Source organism: Lepidochelys olivacea, assembly GCF_965140295.1.
Source record: "Lepidochelys olivacea isolate rLepOli2 genome assembly, chromosome: 1".
Classification (NCBI taxonomy): domain Eukaryota; kingdom Metazoa; phylum Chordata; order Testudines; family Cheloniidae; genus Lepidochelys; species Lepidochelys olivacea.
The window spans coordinates 323,099,695-323,115,859 of record NC_140411.1 but is presented as its reverse complement, the minus strand read 5'-3'; the positions used below and the strand labels follow the sequence as shown (position 1 = coordinate 323,115,859).

General features: G+C 40.4%; 1 protein-coding gene across 3 annotated transcripts in view; it reads left to right on the top strand.

Annotated features, from left to right (window-relative positions):
- Positions 1–2,750: 2,750 nt before the first annotated feature.
- TBC1D22A (TBC1 domain family member 22A) overlaps positions 2,751–16,165 on the top strand; it is a 438,694-nt gene continuing 425,279 nt past the window's right edge. The window contains exons 1-2 of one of the 3 annotated variants that reach the window (XM_084629309.1): positions 2,751–2,984; positions 13,301–13,357. In XM_084629309.1, the coding sequence (XP_084485435.1) occupies positions 2,923–2,984; positions 13,301–13,357 (119 nt within the window). In that variant the 5' untranslated portion in view covers positions 2,751–2,922. The remainder of the gene's footprint in view (positions 2,985–13,300; positions 13,358–16,165) is intronic. The other 2 variants (XM_084629311.1, XM_084629310.1) reach the window with 2 other exon arrangements.

Genomic DNA, 16,165 nt, shown 5'->3' with positions numbered 1-16,165 from the left:
CCAAGAAAGGGGCAAGGCTTAGGTCACACCCCTGTCATTGGCATCTCCTATTGGCTATCTTAGGCAGCTCCCTAACCTAAGCCTGCCCTTCTGGCTTTTGTGGATTCCATTAATAGAAGCCTATCTCTCCTCATGTATTGTACAAGGAGCCTAACTCAGGCTTTGTGGATCCCATTGTTGTTTCAGTGAGTTCCTAGGCACCTAAAAGTTAGGTGTTGCAACACTTAAATCCCTTTGTGGATCCATAGCCTTGTGCCTAACTTTAAGAGGTGATAAGCACCACACAATTACCATGAAAAAACAGATATCTACCTTTGGAAGTATTTCCTATAAAAAAATAACCAGATAGGTAATTTTGCTCTGAGTTTTTAAGAAATAGGAGAGAATTACAAACTGGAAAAGCTACCTTATAATAGCATTTTGTTTCAAAACTGCATATCAGTTACTCTGGTCAAAATCTGTCCTAATATCTTCCACAATCTTCATCATGGAATCTATCCTTTCAAATTAGAAGGTATGCCTTCAGAAATGATTGTTAGGATGGAGACTAAATTAGATCATACTTTATTTAGACCAATTCAATGGCGAGGGAATATGGAGTTAGCAAACAAATAAACCAAACCAAATCCCTCCCACCCCTGCCAAAAAAAACCTAACTAACCAACCAACACCCTTCTCATCTAAATAAAACGAATCTGGAAAAAATAAATGAGTTACTTCATGTAGAATTGCCATTATTAAAAATCTCATAGAAGTGCAACATAATTTTTTTTGTGCTGGCTAGACTCCTCAGCAGAGATTGAAGCTACATTGTGTTAAGTGTTGTACATACCCATACCATGAGATGGTTCCTGCCTCAAAGACTTTACAGTCTAGCAGTGTTAGAAAAGAAATACAGTATTCCATTTTATTGATGGGACTGAGGCACAAAGAAATAAAGTAACTTGCCCCAGGTCACTCAAGAGGCCTGTGACAGGACTGGGATATCAACCCAGATTTCCTAAATCCAATTCCAGTGGTTTAGCCATAAGATTATCTTTTTGTTATATTCAACATCTTATAAAACCCAACCACTGATGGAGTGCAAATACATAGTAAATAAACAGATAACTGTTCAGCTGGTCTACCTGAAACTGCAGCTTTCTTAGGGTAAAATGATTAATGTGAGGGGAAGCGTAGGCTGGAGAGAGAGAGGCCTGGTGTACCCTACACAGCTAGATTGACGTAAACTGTTTTGTGTCAGTCTAGCAGTGAAAGTGTCTTCACTTAAATTTGGCTCCTGCCGACCTAAATGCCTCTCTATGCTGATTTAGTAATGCTACCTCCCCGAGTGCCACAGAGTCATAGTTGATGTAATTAGGCCAATGCAGTGCCAGTGTAGACACTGTGTTGCTTATATCGACTGTTACTGTCCTCCAGGAGCCATCCCACAATGCCCCACACTCACAATACAGTCGATACAAGAGCTCCTGGTGAAGACGCACACCACTGAAACAAGGAGTCAAGTGTGCACACACAAACAATTTAATAACTGCAGTGGCTATATGCCTATGTAAGTTAGGTCTACATAATTTTGTAGTGTAGACATGAGCAGAGAGAGAGAGAGAGAGAGAGAGAGAGATTGGGGGTGGGCTGTCATGGGCAATAAGGGTCTACAAGTGCTGCAGCTGCAGTTATGCTGCTGTAGCACTGTGGTGTACACACTATGATGACGGAAGCGGTTTTTCTGTCACTGTAGTAAAGCCACTCCTTTGAGAGGTGCGAGGTAGGTTGATGGAAGAATTCTTCTATCCACAATGAGGGATAGGTTGACCCAACTACATTGTAGATGGTGTGAAATTTTTCACAGTCCGGAGCACTGTACCTATGGCTACCAAATTCTGTCACCATTTACACTACTTTGTTGCCCACTAATAACTCCACCGCTGTAAGAGGCGTAGCGCTTAGGTTGATGTACTGAGATTGATGCAGCAGCAGTGTAGACACCGTGTTGACAGTTCTGGCTGTCAGCTCTTGGCAGCTGGATCCCCACCGCCAGGGCTGAGAGTCCAGAGCCCTGCGACTGGGGCTGACAGCTCGGAGCCCCACCTCCAGGGCTGACAGGCCAGAGCGTCACCAGGCTGACAGGCACAGCCCCGCTGCAGGCTGACAACTCCGGGTTGTCTGTGCCTCACGCTATCGGTTAAATCAGTGGAAGTGCTCCTGCTGAGGATGCGCACCGCCGACAGAGGGAGCGAAGCGTGGACGTGAAAAACCAATTTAATTACAGAGGTGGCTATACCTCGACAGAACGTAAGTCGACTTAATTTTTTAGTGTAGACTTGCTCGCTGGTGTTGGCACCCTAACCCGCCCCAAATGGTGGAGGGGAAAGGTCCTGGTAGGCTAGACCAACGCCCCCTGGAGACCGTTTGTCAAACACCCTCCTCACCCCTGAGACGGTCTGTACAGTGCCCCCTGGAGACTATCTATGCCGAGCCCCTCGCACACACGGGAGCGAGCAGCGAGAGGGGTGTGGGGAGACAGCAAGGGAGGGAACCCAGGGCTGGAAGGCGGGCGGGACTTTAGGGAGGGGGCGTGGCGACAGGCGGGGCCGGGGCTGCTCTGGCTCTCGCTCCCCACCTCCCTTTGCCAGCTGCTCCCAGTCGCCTGACCCCAGCTCGAGTGGCCCTGATTGGGTGACTCTGACCCAACCGTCAGTAAACTTACTTCTGATTGGTGCGGGACTCCGCCGGCCAATGGGGGTAGAGCTTTTTGCCTGGTGTCAATATGGCAGCGCTCTGCGCCAAGTAAATGGGAAGTGGTTGGGATGGAATAAACTCCCAGGATTTAGTCCGGGCAGAGCGGGCCGTGCCGTGGGGAACCGAGCAGGCGGACAGGGGGAGGCGCCGCGCTCCGGCGAAGGGGATGAGGTGACGGGAGCCATGGCGAACGACGGAGGCAGGAAGCAGTTCTGGAAGCGGAGCGGCTCGAAGGTGCCGGGGAGGTGAGAGGGTGTGAGTGGGTGAAGGAGGCTGGCCTGTCGGAAGGGAGGGTGGTAGTGGGGCGGCTGGGAGGCGCCCATGTGGGGTGGAGGTGCTGGAAGGCACTAACTATGTGGGGTTAGTGGCGGGGTGGGGGTGCTGGAAGGCGGCGGGGTCATTTGTTAGCGTGGGGTGTATATTAGGGCCAGAATGGTCCCTTCATCTGGTGCTGAGGGCGGCTCTGCACCCCGTCCCCGTGGCTTGAGGAGGAGGGTCTGGCCTCCAGCGTTGTACCCCAGAGGAGCTGGAGAACAGCTAACGCTTTACAGCAACAGCCGTGAAACTGACTAGCCTCTGGAAGTTGCACTGTGCTTCTGTAAGGGGTAGCTGTAGAACATGAACGCTGTCCTCTGCTGCTTGGCTTGAGTGATGTACAGTAAACCAAAAATAATTGACTTTCGTGCTCCACATGCCTTGAAGGTGGTGATATCTTTTTTATTGGACCAACTTATGTTGGTGAGAGAGACAAGCTTTGGAGCTTACACAGAACGTTTCTTCAGCTCTGGGAAACTTACTCAGAATGTCACAGTTAAACAGGAGGTGGAACAGATTGTTTAGCATAAGTAGTTGACACATATTTCAAGGTATGCAGTGTTGCAACCATGTCCACCCTCTTCCTTGACACTCTGAGTAAGTTTCCCATACCTGAAGAAGAGCTCTTTGTAAGCCAGAAAGCATCTCTCTCTCCACAGAACTTAGTCCAATAAAAAATATTATCTCACCCACCTTGTCTCTCTGAACAGATTCTTGTCAATTTCACTTTGATTGGGTGACAGCCACAGTAGACAGTTTTTTGCTCCTTGCTGGCAAGTGTGCCAGCATATCTTTCAATTCTTCTTTGTGGCTTTTCTTGTTGAATTAACAATTGGAATTTTTATGTGCCAAACTGTTCAGTTACTTGAGCAGCTTATCTCGGTAGCTTTCAGTTAGAAATCTTTGTGTGTGTCAATCAAGTAGTGAATAGAGGAGAATTAGTTGAAACGATTCATTACACTGTGTGTAGTAATTCATAGATTGTAGAAACAGCAAGGACTACTGTGATCATCTGGTCTAATCTCCTGCATATAGCAGCCCATAGGATTTCCTTGAATTGATTCCTCTTTGAACTAGAGCATAACTTTTAGAAAAACATCAAATAAAATGTCTTTTAGAAGTCTAAGGGCTGGTCTACACTAGAAAGTTGCGTCGAGCCAGCTACATTGCTCAGGGTGTGTGGAAAAATTCATGTCCCTGAGAGATGTAGTTAAGATGACCTATGCCCCAGTGTAGACCGCATTAGGTAGAAAAAGAATTCTATTGACCAAGCTACTATTTCTCAGCAAGGTTGATTTACTATAGCAATGGAAGCTTTAGTGTCTATGCAACTGCACCACTGTCGTGTAGACACAGCAGTATATTATGTCAACACTACTACCTTCATCAACCACAATTGTAATCTCATCAAAAAATATGAGATTAGTTTGACACGATCTATTTTCCATAAAACCCTGATTAACCCTGGCATTAATTATATTTCCTCTCCCTTAGTTCAGGGTGGCTTGATTTTTAAATCAAAGCAATTTAAACACCAATTTTTAATCATGGTTTAAATCAGCAAAGCAAAAAACCTTGATTTAAATCATCAACTTTATTTGTGGTTTACATCTGTACTTTTTAGTTATTTTCTTAAATAAAGATTGACACTCATTGGATGATAACCATTAAAACATGTTAAATATAGCCTTTACTAAATTGGTGCTACTTTTTGCTAACCAGGAGGATACAATATATCTATACACATTTATTTAAGCAATAGTATACCTTAACTTACATCTAGTCAGATTTTTAATTTTTACATTTTCTATTATGTTAGAAAATGGTGATGCATTTTTTTTACTAGATAATTTTTTTACTAATGATTTGTTTATTTGGATAAATATTCAATTAAAATGCACAAAACCAGCTTTTTTTAAAAAAAAACCCTACCTTAAACGTGCTGGATAAACGATTTTTAAAAAAATCTATCAAAACATGTTTTGCATTTAAAACCGTTGGTTTACTAAACAAGTAAGTATTATCTGTAGTTAGTGAACTGAACTGATATATTCTGGTTACCATGCACTTCAAGATTTTAGATGTCATTCTCTCACACCTAGTTTCTATGCATAGATTGGAAGAGGCTAACAAGCTTTCCTGCTTTTTCAGCTCCCAGTTGGTTTCTTAACTTTGAACTGCACTAGTCATTGTACTGAACTAGTTGAAAAAACTGAAATGAAGAAAATATTCCCTCTGCACTTGCAGAAGAGACTACTGCTGTCAAAATCTGGTTTAGTACTTTAACAAATTCTGGTTCCAAGTGCTTAGCCAGTTACTTCCACAAATTCAGTGGTTTGATTTTCTTTAAAACTTGGTTGCAAATGTGTACTGTTTAATATTATTTTTATATTTAATCTCAATGATTTTAACAGTTTACAGTAAGTTTAGGCCTTAACGGGTTGTCAATTTCAAATTTAATTTTAATTTAGTTTATTTAAAAAAACCACACACCCCGTATTTAATATAAATTAAAAAAACATTGATTTTTTTAACAATTGATTTTTATCCACACTGTTTTGCCTGGGGTTGATATCAGGCCGACAGTCCTATAATTACCAGATCATTCTTAGCTTTTTAAATATTGGCACAATCTTAGCCTTCTTTCAGTACTTTGGAACTTCCCCAGTGTTCCAAAACTTATTAAAAATAAACATTAATGGTCCAGAGAGCTCTTCAGCTAGTTATTTTAAAACTCTGGATTCCATTGTACACCTTTCTATTTGGCAGTGGTGCAAGTGCTACTGGAATACAGTGTCCAGTTCTGGTGTCCATAATTCAAGAAGTGTGTTGACATATTGGAGAAAGTTCAGAGAAGAGCTGCAAGAATGATTAAAGGATTATAAAGCATGCCTTATAGTAATAGACTCTAGGAGCTCAGCTATTTAACAAAAAGGGATGACTTGATTACACTTTGTAAATAGCTATATAGAGAACAAACATTTAATAAAGGACTGTTTAATCTAACAGATAAAGGTATAACAAGATCCGGTGGCTGAAAGCTGATGTTAGACAAATTGAGACTATAAATAAGGCACGACATATTTAACAGAGAGAGTAGTTACCATTAGAACAACTTACCAAGGGATGTAGTAGATTTTTTCATCACTGGAAATCTTTAAAATGAAGATTGGATGTTTTCTAAGAGGCTCAAATTCAAACAGGAATTATGGTAATTCAGAGAAGTTCTATGGCCTGTCAGTAGGCTTGGCAAGCAGGTCAATTGACTGCTTATTATTCGATTGTGGCGAAATATTGTCAAATGTTCCTGCAATAATACCCTTATGTAGGTGGCAACCTAATGTTCTGATTGCATCATGGTGCAATTTTCCTTTTCTTATACAACTTCATTGAATTGTAGTCTGCCTTTTTCTGAGATAAAATAACTCTGTTAAGATACATTTTTTTAAAATTAGGCATAAGTATAGAAAGCTAAACCTATTTGAGACCATAAAGTTTTACTCTTTTTTTGTTACTGTTCTAGTAAACTAGTGCTTTCAAATATTTGACCAGTCAATTAACTAATGATTTTTTGACTGATCAAATACACAACCCTAGGGCCTGGAGGGGTTATGGAGGAGGTCCGATTAGATGATCACAGTGGTCCCCTCTGGCCTTATAGATTATTCTGATTTTTAAAATGTCTAATTTCAGTAGCTTTGCTTTAACCGCCTCCTGAGTTACTGTTAGAGTAGAAAGTATTTCTTCTTTTTCATTATATCATATGTGAATATATCATCTGTCTTGTCCAATACAAAACAGGAAATATTTATTAAATGCTTTTGCCTCTTATGCATTGTTATTGATGATCCTACAACTTCTATCTAATAATGAAACAGTACCACTAACAGGATTCTTTTTTGTTCTTAATACACCAAACTCCTCCTTATTGGCCTTAACTCTACTGAACATAGATTTCGCCTTGTGTCCTTTTGCTTCCCTTATCAGTTTTCTATAATTCTTAGTTTCTTATTTATATTCCTTGCTATCAGCTTTCTCCCTCCTTTTGTTTGTTTTGTTTTATTTTATTTTCATTTATTTTAAAACTTCACATTTTTCTGTTAATTTTTTTTCCCCTCAGCTAATTTGGCTTATAATTGTTTTCAGCTTCATCACCACATTTCAAAAAAGATACTGTAGAATTATAGGGACCTAAAGAAGGGAGATGAGAATGATCACGGGCATAGAAAAACTCTCATATGAGAAGAGATTGAGAAAACTGCAATTGTTTACCTTAGCAAGGAGGTGAATCAGAGGGAACATGATAAAAGTACAAAATAAAGAATCGTATAGAGAAGGCAGAATAGGTGCATTAGTTTTCCCTTCCTGACAGCAGAAGAACAAGGGGGTAATTTAATGAAATTGAAAGGTTTCTAATTCAAAACTGAAAAAAAGAAAATACTTAATACAATTCATAATTTGGCTGTGCAACTCATTACCAGAGGATGTTAGAGGCCAAGAATTTAGCAAGAGTAAAAGAGGGATTGTCACTGGATAACAAGAATATCTATAATAGTTAATGTTAAAAATAGAGTATTGGGAGGTATATAAAACTTCATGCTTGAAGAGTTAAGCCAATCTCTAAACAGTAAGAACTAGGCTGGGACCTTCATTTGGTGCAGATTATCCCACATCTGCCTACTGTGTGGTTTCTTGCATCTTCTGAACCATCAAGTGCTGGTCACCGTTCAAAATGGAATGCTAGACTAGATGGAACTTGATCAGATCTAGCATCCAGCAATTCCTGTGTTCCAAATTGATCTGTGGTTTAGTGGGAGTTTTTGGAGCTTTAGCTGCACAGAGCTCGGAGGTCACATGCTACTAGTTGTTCTGTCGTTTCTAGCTATTAAATTTCATTAGAATATATATTCTAATGTGCTTTTAACTAATTATTCCTTGTCCATGCAAGCAATTACCATAATTGTCACAGGGATATTACATAATAAAAGGGGAGGTGATCCATCTGTTTGGGGATGAGAAGGGAAGTCATCCACAGTGATAAAGAACTTGAAAACTCGTGTCTTGTCTTGGCAGGGAAATAAGTGAATCCTGAACAATTCTTTCTTCACCAGCTGTATCCACAAACATGGTATTTTTCTGATGGCCCAAAAGGCACCATGGCCATTCAGATGGGAGAATGCCTTTTCTAATTGCCATGCGCATGCTCTTATTCATTCTAGGTGGAGCATATTGCCATTGTTCTATTTGTACTTTAACGTATGAAGATTCAATATAATGCCATACTAAGCTTATCTCTAGAGCCAATCCTTATTAGAGTACACACCACCCTTCAGAAGATATACAGGACGCACTGACTGTTTACCACTGTTGAACTCTGTTGTTTTTTTTTTTCCTTGAAGAGGAACCCTGAGGGTCCTTTTCTTCTTCCTTTATTTTACATTATTTTTCAGTTCATAGGTGTTTGGAATCTGTCAGCATGATTTTTTGATCATCCACAGTACTTTGCTGAATGATGTCAAGCTCTCCTTTTCAAGGACTAAAGGGAGAAGGTCTGCAGCTGGTGTGAATTTGTCACTGCTCCGTTAACTTCAGTACAGCTACGACAGCTTACATCAACAGAGGATCTGCCCCTAAATATGCTGCATTCCTGGATCCTATCAGCCTTTGAATTTAGTCTGTGATTGGAAACCCACAGCATATAGATCTCAGGACACTGACAATTAATTCCACTGGGCTGGCCTGCAGGTGTCCCTTTTTAGTTTTCATGTCTGGGTGTTCAATCCAATGTCTGAGTCCAGACGTTGGCAGTGTCTCTCACTGTTGACCAGAATATCAGCAGGCAATGAACAAAATGATAAGCTTAGAAGTTATGGTAAGAGGTTGGTGTGGAGAAAAATGAATGGAGCACAAGTGCTGCCAATCATACTGATTTTCTTTTAAGAGCAAGAAAACAAATAATCGTTAAGGGTATTACACATTTTTCACTGCACACAAGTTATAAAAAATGCATTTCTACCCAACCCTTAACACTGAATCAAAATAAATATTATTCTCTGTGCACATTTTGGTCATTTGTACCAAAGGAGCAGTGGAGCAACAATTCTTATTCATGGTAAATAGGCCCAATGGCCTGTGATGGGTTTTTAGATGGGGTAAGATCCAAGTTACCCGGGAAAGAATTTTCTGTAGTATCTGGCTGATGAATCTTGCCCATATGCTCAGGGTTTAGCTGATCGCCATATTTGGGGTCAGGAAGGAATTTTCCTCCAGGGCAGATTGGAAGGCCCTGGAGGTTTTTCGCCTTCCTCTGTAGCATGGGGCACGGGTCACTTGCTGGAGGATTCTCTGCTCCTTGAGGTCTTCAAACTACAATTTGAGGACTTCAATAGCACAGATATAGGTGTGAGGTCTTTTTTAGGAGTGGTGGGTGAAATTCTGTGGCCTGCATTGTGCAGGAGGTCAGACTAGATGATCATAATGGTCCCTTCTGGCCTAAATATCTATGAATCTTTCCCTTCCCCTCTTAGTTGCAGGTGTAACAGTACTTATCCAACAGCCAAGCCTCCGTGACTAATAATGTATTATCTTTGTCTATCGTGGGCAGAAGCCTTGTTTCAGTGGTGCACAACTGTTTTAGGAAGGACTTGTGGATGGAGAGCTGAATGCCGTCGGTGGGCTCTGAGTTGATAGTTTTGAAGATGAGGCTGGGAGGCAACCAAAAGTGCAGAGTACAGGAGTGATGTAGTTATTATAGTAATATCGTAGCACCTAGGAGTCGCAGTCATGGACCAGGACCCCATTTTCCTAGGTGTTGTCAAAAATACAGTCCCTGCCCCAAAGAGTTAACAATATGTGTATAAGACTAGATATAACAGATACAGACAGATTGGGAATTGCAAAGAAAGAAAGAAAGAATAAGTATCGGTTAGCATGGTAGGCAGTGGTCTGTATACCAACAGCTTAACCGTTGTCAGGTTTTTCTTTTTTTTTGTAGGCCTCACAGCAAAGTATAGTTTTGAAGGAAGATAATGAGTTAGTTTTGCAGATGTTTATGGGGATCTTCTCCAAAGTATGAGGCAACGCATGGGAGAAAGCATGAAGGTGTTTGTTTGAAAATGTAACAAGTGGGTGGTGGAAGCTGATGTGATGGGCCAGTTGGAGGCAGGAGTGAGAAATGATAGGCAGGGTGGGGATAGGTTATGATAGCCTGGAAAATGAAGACAAGTAGCTTGTGTTTGGCCTCCTCCTCTTCTCTGTCATATCAATGAAGGAATGCAAAGAGCGGGATGATATGGCCAATGTGAAAGGCTAAGACAATGATCTTTGCTGCAGCATTCTGAATGGATATCAGTAGGGAAGATTGTATTTGTCAAGACCAGTGAAAAGGCTGCTACAGTACTTGAGATGCTAGATGAAATAGTTGTATGCTGGATAGGAAAGGTTGCATCATTGAGATGGTCTGTCCTGCTGAGAATGCAAACTGCTACACTCTGCTACGTTACTTTGACCTTCAGCCCCAGATGCATTGGATTATAGTAATTTACTCTGAAGTCAGAGGCTAGGTTGGGGGGAGAGGAGCACACGGGATCATGTTTACTCCTCCCTACCACCCTGATTTCTGCCAGAGTTTTCTGGAGCTGCTCAGTCACATGGTGCAGCCTTGCCCCTCCCTGCATGGCAGCTGCCACAGCCCATGAGCTACATCCCACAGAGATCAGGTTTCAGAGTAACAGCCGTGTTAGTCTGTATTCGCAAAAAGAAAAGGAGTACTTGTGGCACCTTAGAGACTAACCAATTTATTTGCGCATGAGCTTTCGTGAGCTACAGCTCACTTCATCGGATGCATCTGTATGAGCATAGCTGTAGCTCACGAAAGCTCATGCTCAAATAAATTGGTTAGTCTCTAAGGTGCCACAAGTACTCCTTTTCTTTTTTTATCCCACAGAGAGGCTGCTGCTTTCCTGGAGGGGAGACTGAGAGTAAGGGGAGGGAGCCTGCCTGTGTGAGTGTGACTCGAGCTGTTCTGGGGATGGTTGAACTTTAAATTGTTTTCCCCGCCTCCCACTATCAGTGAGGATGGGTCATCTCTGTCTGAAAGGGATATGAATTATGGTGACCAGATTCTTGATTGATAGGAAGGGGTGAATATTCCTAGCAAGCAGAAGGTAGAAAAGGGCATATCTCACTACTGTCACTACCTGGGCATCTAAGAACAGTCACTGGTTGAGTAAGACTTTGAGGCCACACAATTCTTGATGAATGAAGGGAAGATGCCTGTAATAGGAAGGGATCTCAATGTCCTGAGTAGGTGTCAGAGGTGTTTCCTCCTTCCAGCCAGCATTACTTCAGTCTTTCTTGAGTTTAGTTTGAGCTAGCTGTTCTTGATCCAGAAGTTGCTCTCTTGTAGCTTTCATATAGAGCTTTTAGTGTGCCTAATAGGTGTGAGACAGCTGTGTGTCATAGACATGCTGTTGAAAGCAGGGCACACAGCATTTCCAAATGAGCTCATGTAGATATGGAACGGGAGGAGGAACAGGGCAGATATCCATGAGTTTCTGCATTTTTCGTGGGGGAAAAATACCAGTTGCCCATGGCCAATCAGAATCATTCTTCTAAAGCAGGATCAAGTAAGTATATTAGTACTTCACAATCTACTCTGGCTGTGTTGCGTAAGAGGGCAAGTAAAAATACTTTTACTTTTTCAAATATCACTAAAGTCACTTTTATTCCATTTTGGGTTATGGACTGTGCCATGAGGAAGTAGTTTAAGTGCAGGTATGGCATTCTTTGTGTACATATAGCATTAAGATGAGTATGTTCATGCTACAATAGGATAGCGTGTGTCAGTATTTCCAATATAAGCACCACCTCTTTAATCTCCCTTGCTCTCCCTGAAGTTTTAATTTTAGTAGACGTTTGTCAGGTTGAAACTTGTAAGTAAATTTACTTTTATTTTGAGAAGGACAAATCTTATTATATTGCTTACATAGTAACATTTTTATAATCACTCCTCTTAAGGATGTTGTACATGAAATTGTATTTACAAGCCTATTTTGTTTTTCTTCGTGGCATTGCCATTGTGTTTGTTCTCTAATGCACGCTATCTTGTATACTGTGTCTCTCTTGAACTGATAGATCTTATGTACAATAGTGACTACAAAGGAGCCGTCATGATGATGCATGCTGTAATTGTCTAACATCGTGCAAATTGTTTATAAAGTACACGATACCTCACAGGGTCCTAGATCCCAGGCTCCAGCCTGACCCCGAAGATCTAGACTGCTGTTAAACAGTCCCTTAGCCCGAGTCCCAGTCAGCTGTGGGTTTTTAATTGTGGGGTAGACATACTGTGTATCTCCATTTTGTAGCTTATGATGTGACACTTTTATCCTGGTTTGGGGCAATTGCAGATTGACTGAAATGACATTGGATGTGAGTCATGGCTAGCTCATAACATGGCATCCAATATTGTGCACTTTAAAAAGCAAACTCTTTTTTCATTTTGTCATAGCATTTTAATCAATAGAATTTTTATGTTAAGATTTTCTCAACCCATTTCATTTAGTTACTGCAATACATGTGGTATGTTAGATCAGTTAACGTTAGCTGTAGTGTTAAGGCACATGGTGAGACTTAGATGTAATTCTGATTAAGTCTAAATCAGATACTTAAACCACCCATTCAACATCCCATATTATGGGGGAATCTGGGGGGTTTGTAGGAAAGTTAGATGATGCTTAGAGATAGTTAAATTACTGCATTAATCAGGTAGCAACCAAGGTCACAAGGAAATGACCCATTCCTCCAGAAATAGGGATGATTAACTTCTTTACAATAAGCTCTTTCAGGCACTTTTGTAGGATTTAATGACCGGTGAATGAAGAATGTGGTTAATTGGAAAAGGAAGGGGTTCAGAAGCAACATGCACTCTGTGTTTAAAAAAAAAAAATCTTTAATTTTTGTTTTCATTTTAATTCTGAGTTTAAGAAATAAAATTTTAGGTCTCAACAGTGTGCTCATACAAAATCCCTGTCCTGAGGAGTTTACGGTTTAATGGTAATCCTGATGGAAATGATTACCCCGCTTCCCATATACTGTGACTTTTGCTCACTCTTTATAATGGTATATTTAGCAACAACTCTTTTTATATGTGCTTCTTTGAGACAGAAAGTTGATGAAATATTTTTGCTTTGTTTTTTTTTAAATCTCTTGTCAAATTTGTGATCGCTTCTTTTTCTGTCTTTAGTATCCAACATGTGTATGGAGCTCAGCATCCTCCTTTTGATCCATTGTTGCATGGAACGTAAGTTAACATAAAATTAAAAAGTACTAGATGATTCTGACCTGTTCTGGCCTCTCACCACCTCCTCCTCTTCCTTAGTTTGTCCAAAATGCTGCTCTTAGTCTTCCATATCTTAGCTCTTCCATATCTTACCACATCATGCTATTCCCTTCCCCATTCTAACTTCTGCTGTTACATTGCTGATTCTTACAGTATCAACTACCTAACAGCAGTTCATTGTATCTTGCATGACTTAAATTGCAAACTCTTTTGGAGCGTCTTGTTTAAATGTCTTATTCTGTTTGCAAAATGCCCTGTACATTTACCATTTTATGTAAATGATTTGTAGTAATGACAATTTAAAAATATTTGTAGTTAAACTTGCTAAAATGAGGTTAATTTAATCTCCTGTTCTAGGCTGTATTGCTCAATTTTGTACCTAATTGTATAGTTGATGAAAAATATTGAGAATTTTTTCACCTTTCTTTTGGCATGTTGTGTTGTCGTTGCCACGGGAAAGATACCAGATTTTATTTTCTGATCAGGCATGGCAATCCCTGTGTTCATAAATCAAAATTACAGTTTGCAAATCTGTGTCTAAATTTTTTGTATCCAGTATTTCTTATTGGCTGTAATCTTTCATGATGTGTACTGTGCTTGCTTAGTTTGTGACAACTGCACAAATGTTTACATCTTTATGCCAACTTTAAGCTTTGCTTGCTTATAACACAGTAGGAAATTATTAATGTTTATTCTTTTAACTTGTTCTTTTTATTCATGACAAATCTTGTATGCCCATTTTACTTAATGGGTTGTGCATGTGCCTTATGAGACTTCGAAGAATGTCTTACTAAATAGAATGTTTTTTTTTTTTTAATATTTTTATAATCTAATTTAATTTAGTATAATAGAGTGGAGAAAATATACAGAGGGAAGAATGAGTTTGTCAGATTGGTGACTTCTTTTTTAAATGGGACATACACTACACAAATTATTTTATTTCTGTTTTTCCAGTGTTCATCAAAAGCTGAAGGCCTTTCACATTATTTAAAAGCACCCACATTTAACATAAAACCTAAAATTTATCATACTATAACTATATCATTGATCAGAAACTGAGCCATGATCCAGCACAAAACATTGTTTTAACTAAATTACAAGGTTTTTTTTGAGGGGGGTGAAGGATCTCCAATTGTCCTGGTTGTGAGGGAGTTACAAGGTGTGGGGGGTGTGTGTGCACGCATGCATGCGAGAGTGTTGGGTGGTGGAATAACAGAAGCAATGCAGGGAGAAGGTATATGTTGGCTGTTGGAGTTTTGAGCAATTACCAGTGCTTAAAGGCCAATAGAAATAATCCAGCAGGAAGAGGAGTGAGAGAATTTATATTAGGCATCTTTGATCTGGTAGGGTGCCTAGAATTTATGGAACTAAGTACATTAGAAATAGCTAGATAGAACTGTCAGGGTATTAAGGGAAGTGTTGTTTCTTGAGATGGCTCTCCATGACAGGCCAGGAACCAGCTCCTCTGGCTGGTAGTGTGGTTGTTCCAATCCACTCCTTTGTTCCTCTCCCTAGTGATGTCATGGGGACAGTCTGCCCTCTCTCCATGTTGGAGAGAAGTGCTGGTGAGAGCAGATGTCACTGTGGAGCGCATAAAGAGCCTGCTAAGAACCATAGTGCCAGAGAGCTGGGAGAAGGAGCCAATTCTTGACCTGCTTACAAGATAAAACTATATAAATTTAAAGCCAGTAAAGGGTTTGACTAGTATGTGTTCTTATACCTTGTCATAAATGTAAAGGGAAGGGTAAACACCTTTAAAATCCTTCCTGGCCAGAGGAAAAGCCCTTTCACCTGTAAAGGGTTAAGAAGCTAGGATAACCTGGCTGGCTCCTGATGGCAAAATGACCAATGAGGAGACAAGATACTTTCAAAGCTGGAGGGGGGGATGGGGCGAACAAGGGTCTGGGTCTGTCTGTGTGATGCTTTTGCCGGGGACAGAACAGGAATGGAGTCTTAGAATTTAGTAAGTAATCTAGCTAGATATGTGTTAGATTATGATTTCTTTAAATGGCTGAGAAAATAAGCTGTGCTGAATGGAATGGATATTCCTGTCTTTTTGTAACTTAAGGTTTTGCCTAGAGGGATTCTCTATGTTTTGAATCTAATTCCCTTGTAAGTTATTTAACATCCTGATTTTATAGAGGTGATTCTTTTTATTGTTACTTCAATTAAAATTCTTCTTTTCAAGAACTGAATACATTTTTTATTGTTCTTAAGCTCCAAGAGTTTGGGTCTGTGGTCACCTATGCAAATTGGTGAGGATTTTTACCAAACCTTCCCCAGGAAGGGGGGTGCAAGGTTTTGGTGAGGATTTTGGGGGGAAAGACGTTTCCAAACGACTCTTTCCCAGTAATAAACTGGGTTAGACATTTGGTGGTGGCAGTGAAAGTCCAAGGGCAAAAGGTAAAATAGTTTGTACCTTGGGGAAGTTTTAACCTAAGCTGGTAAAAGTAAGCTTAGGAGGTTTTCATGGAGGTCGCCACATCTGTACCCTAGAGTTCAGAGTGGGGAAGGAACCTTCACACACCTCTGTATGTTCTTCATTTACTATCTGATGTATTCTGTCATAGAAATGGGAAAAGCACAATGAGATATTTCATGATCCCTTCTTCTTCATGCTACTCTGCTGTATGATTCTGTTGCAGACCTAGAAGGTGTTCCCAAAGTAGTTCAGATTTCAGGCACACAAGACCACTGATATGCAGTCTGTAGAGAGCAAAGTTGGTCTGAGAGTTAACTTTTTTTTGTTTTTTAACCTGGCAGTCATGG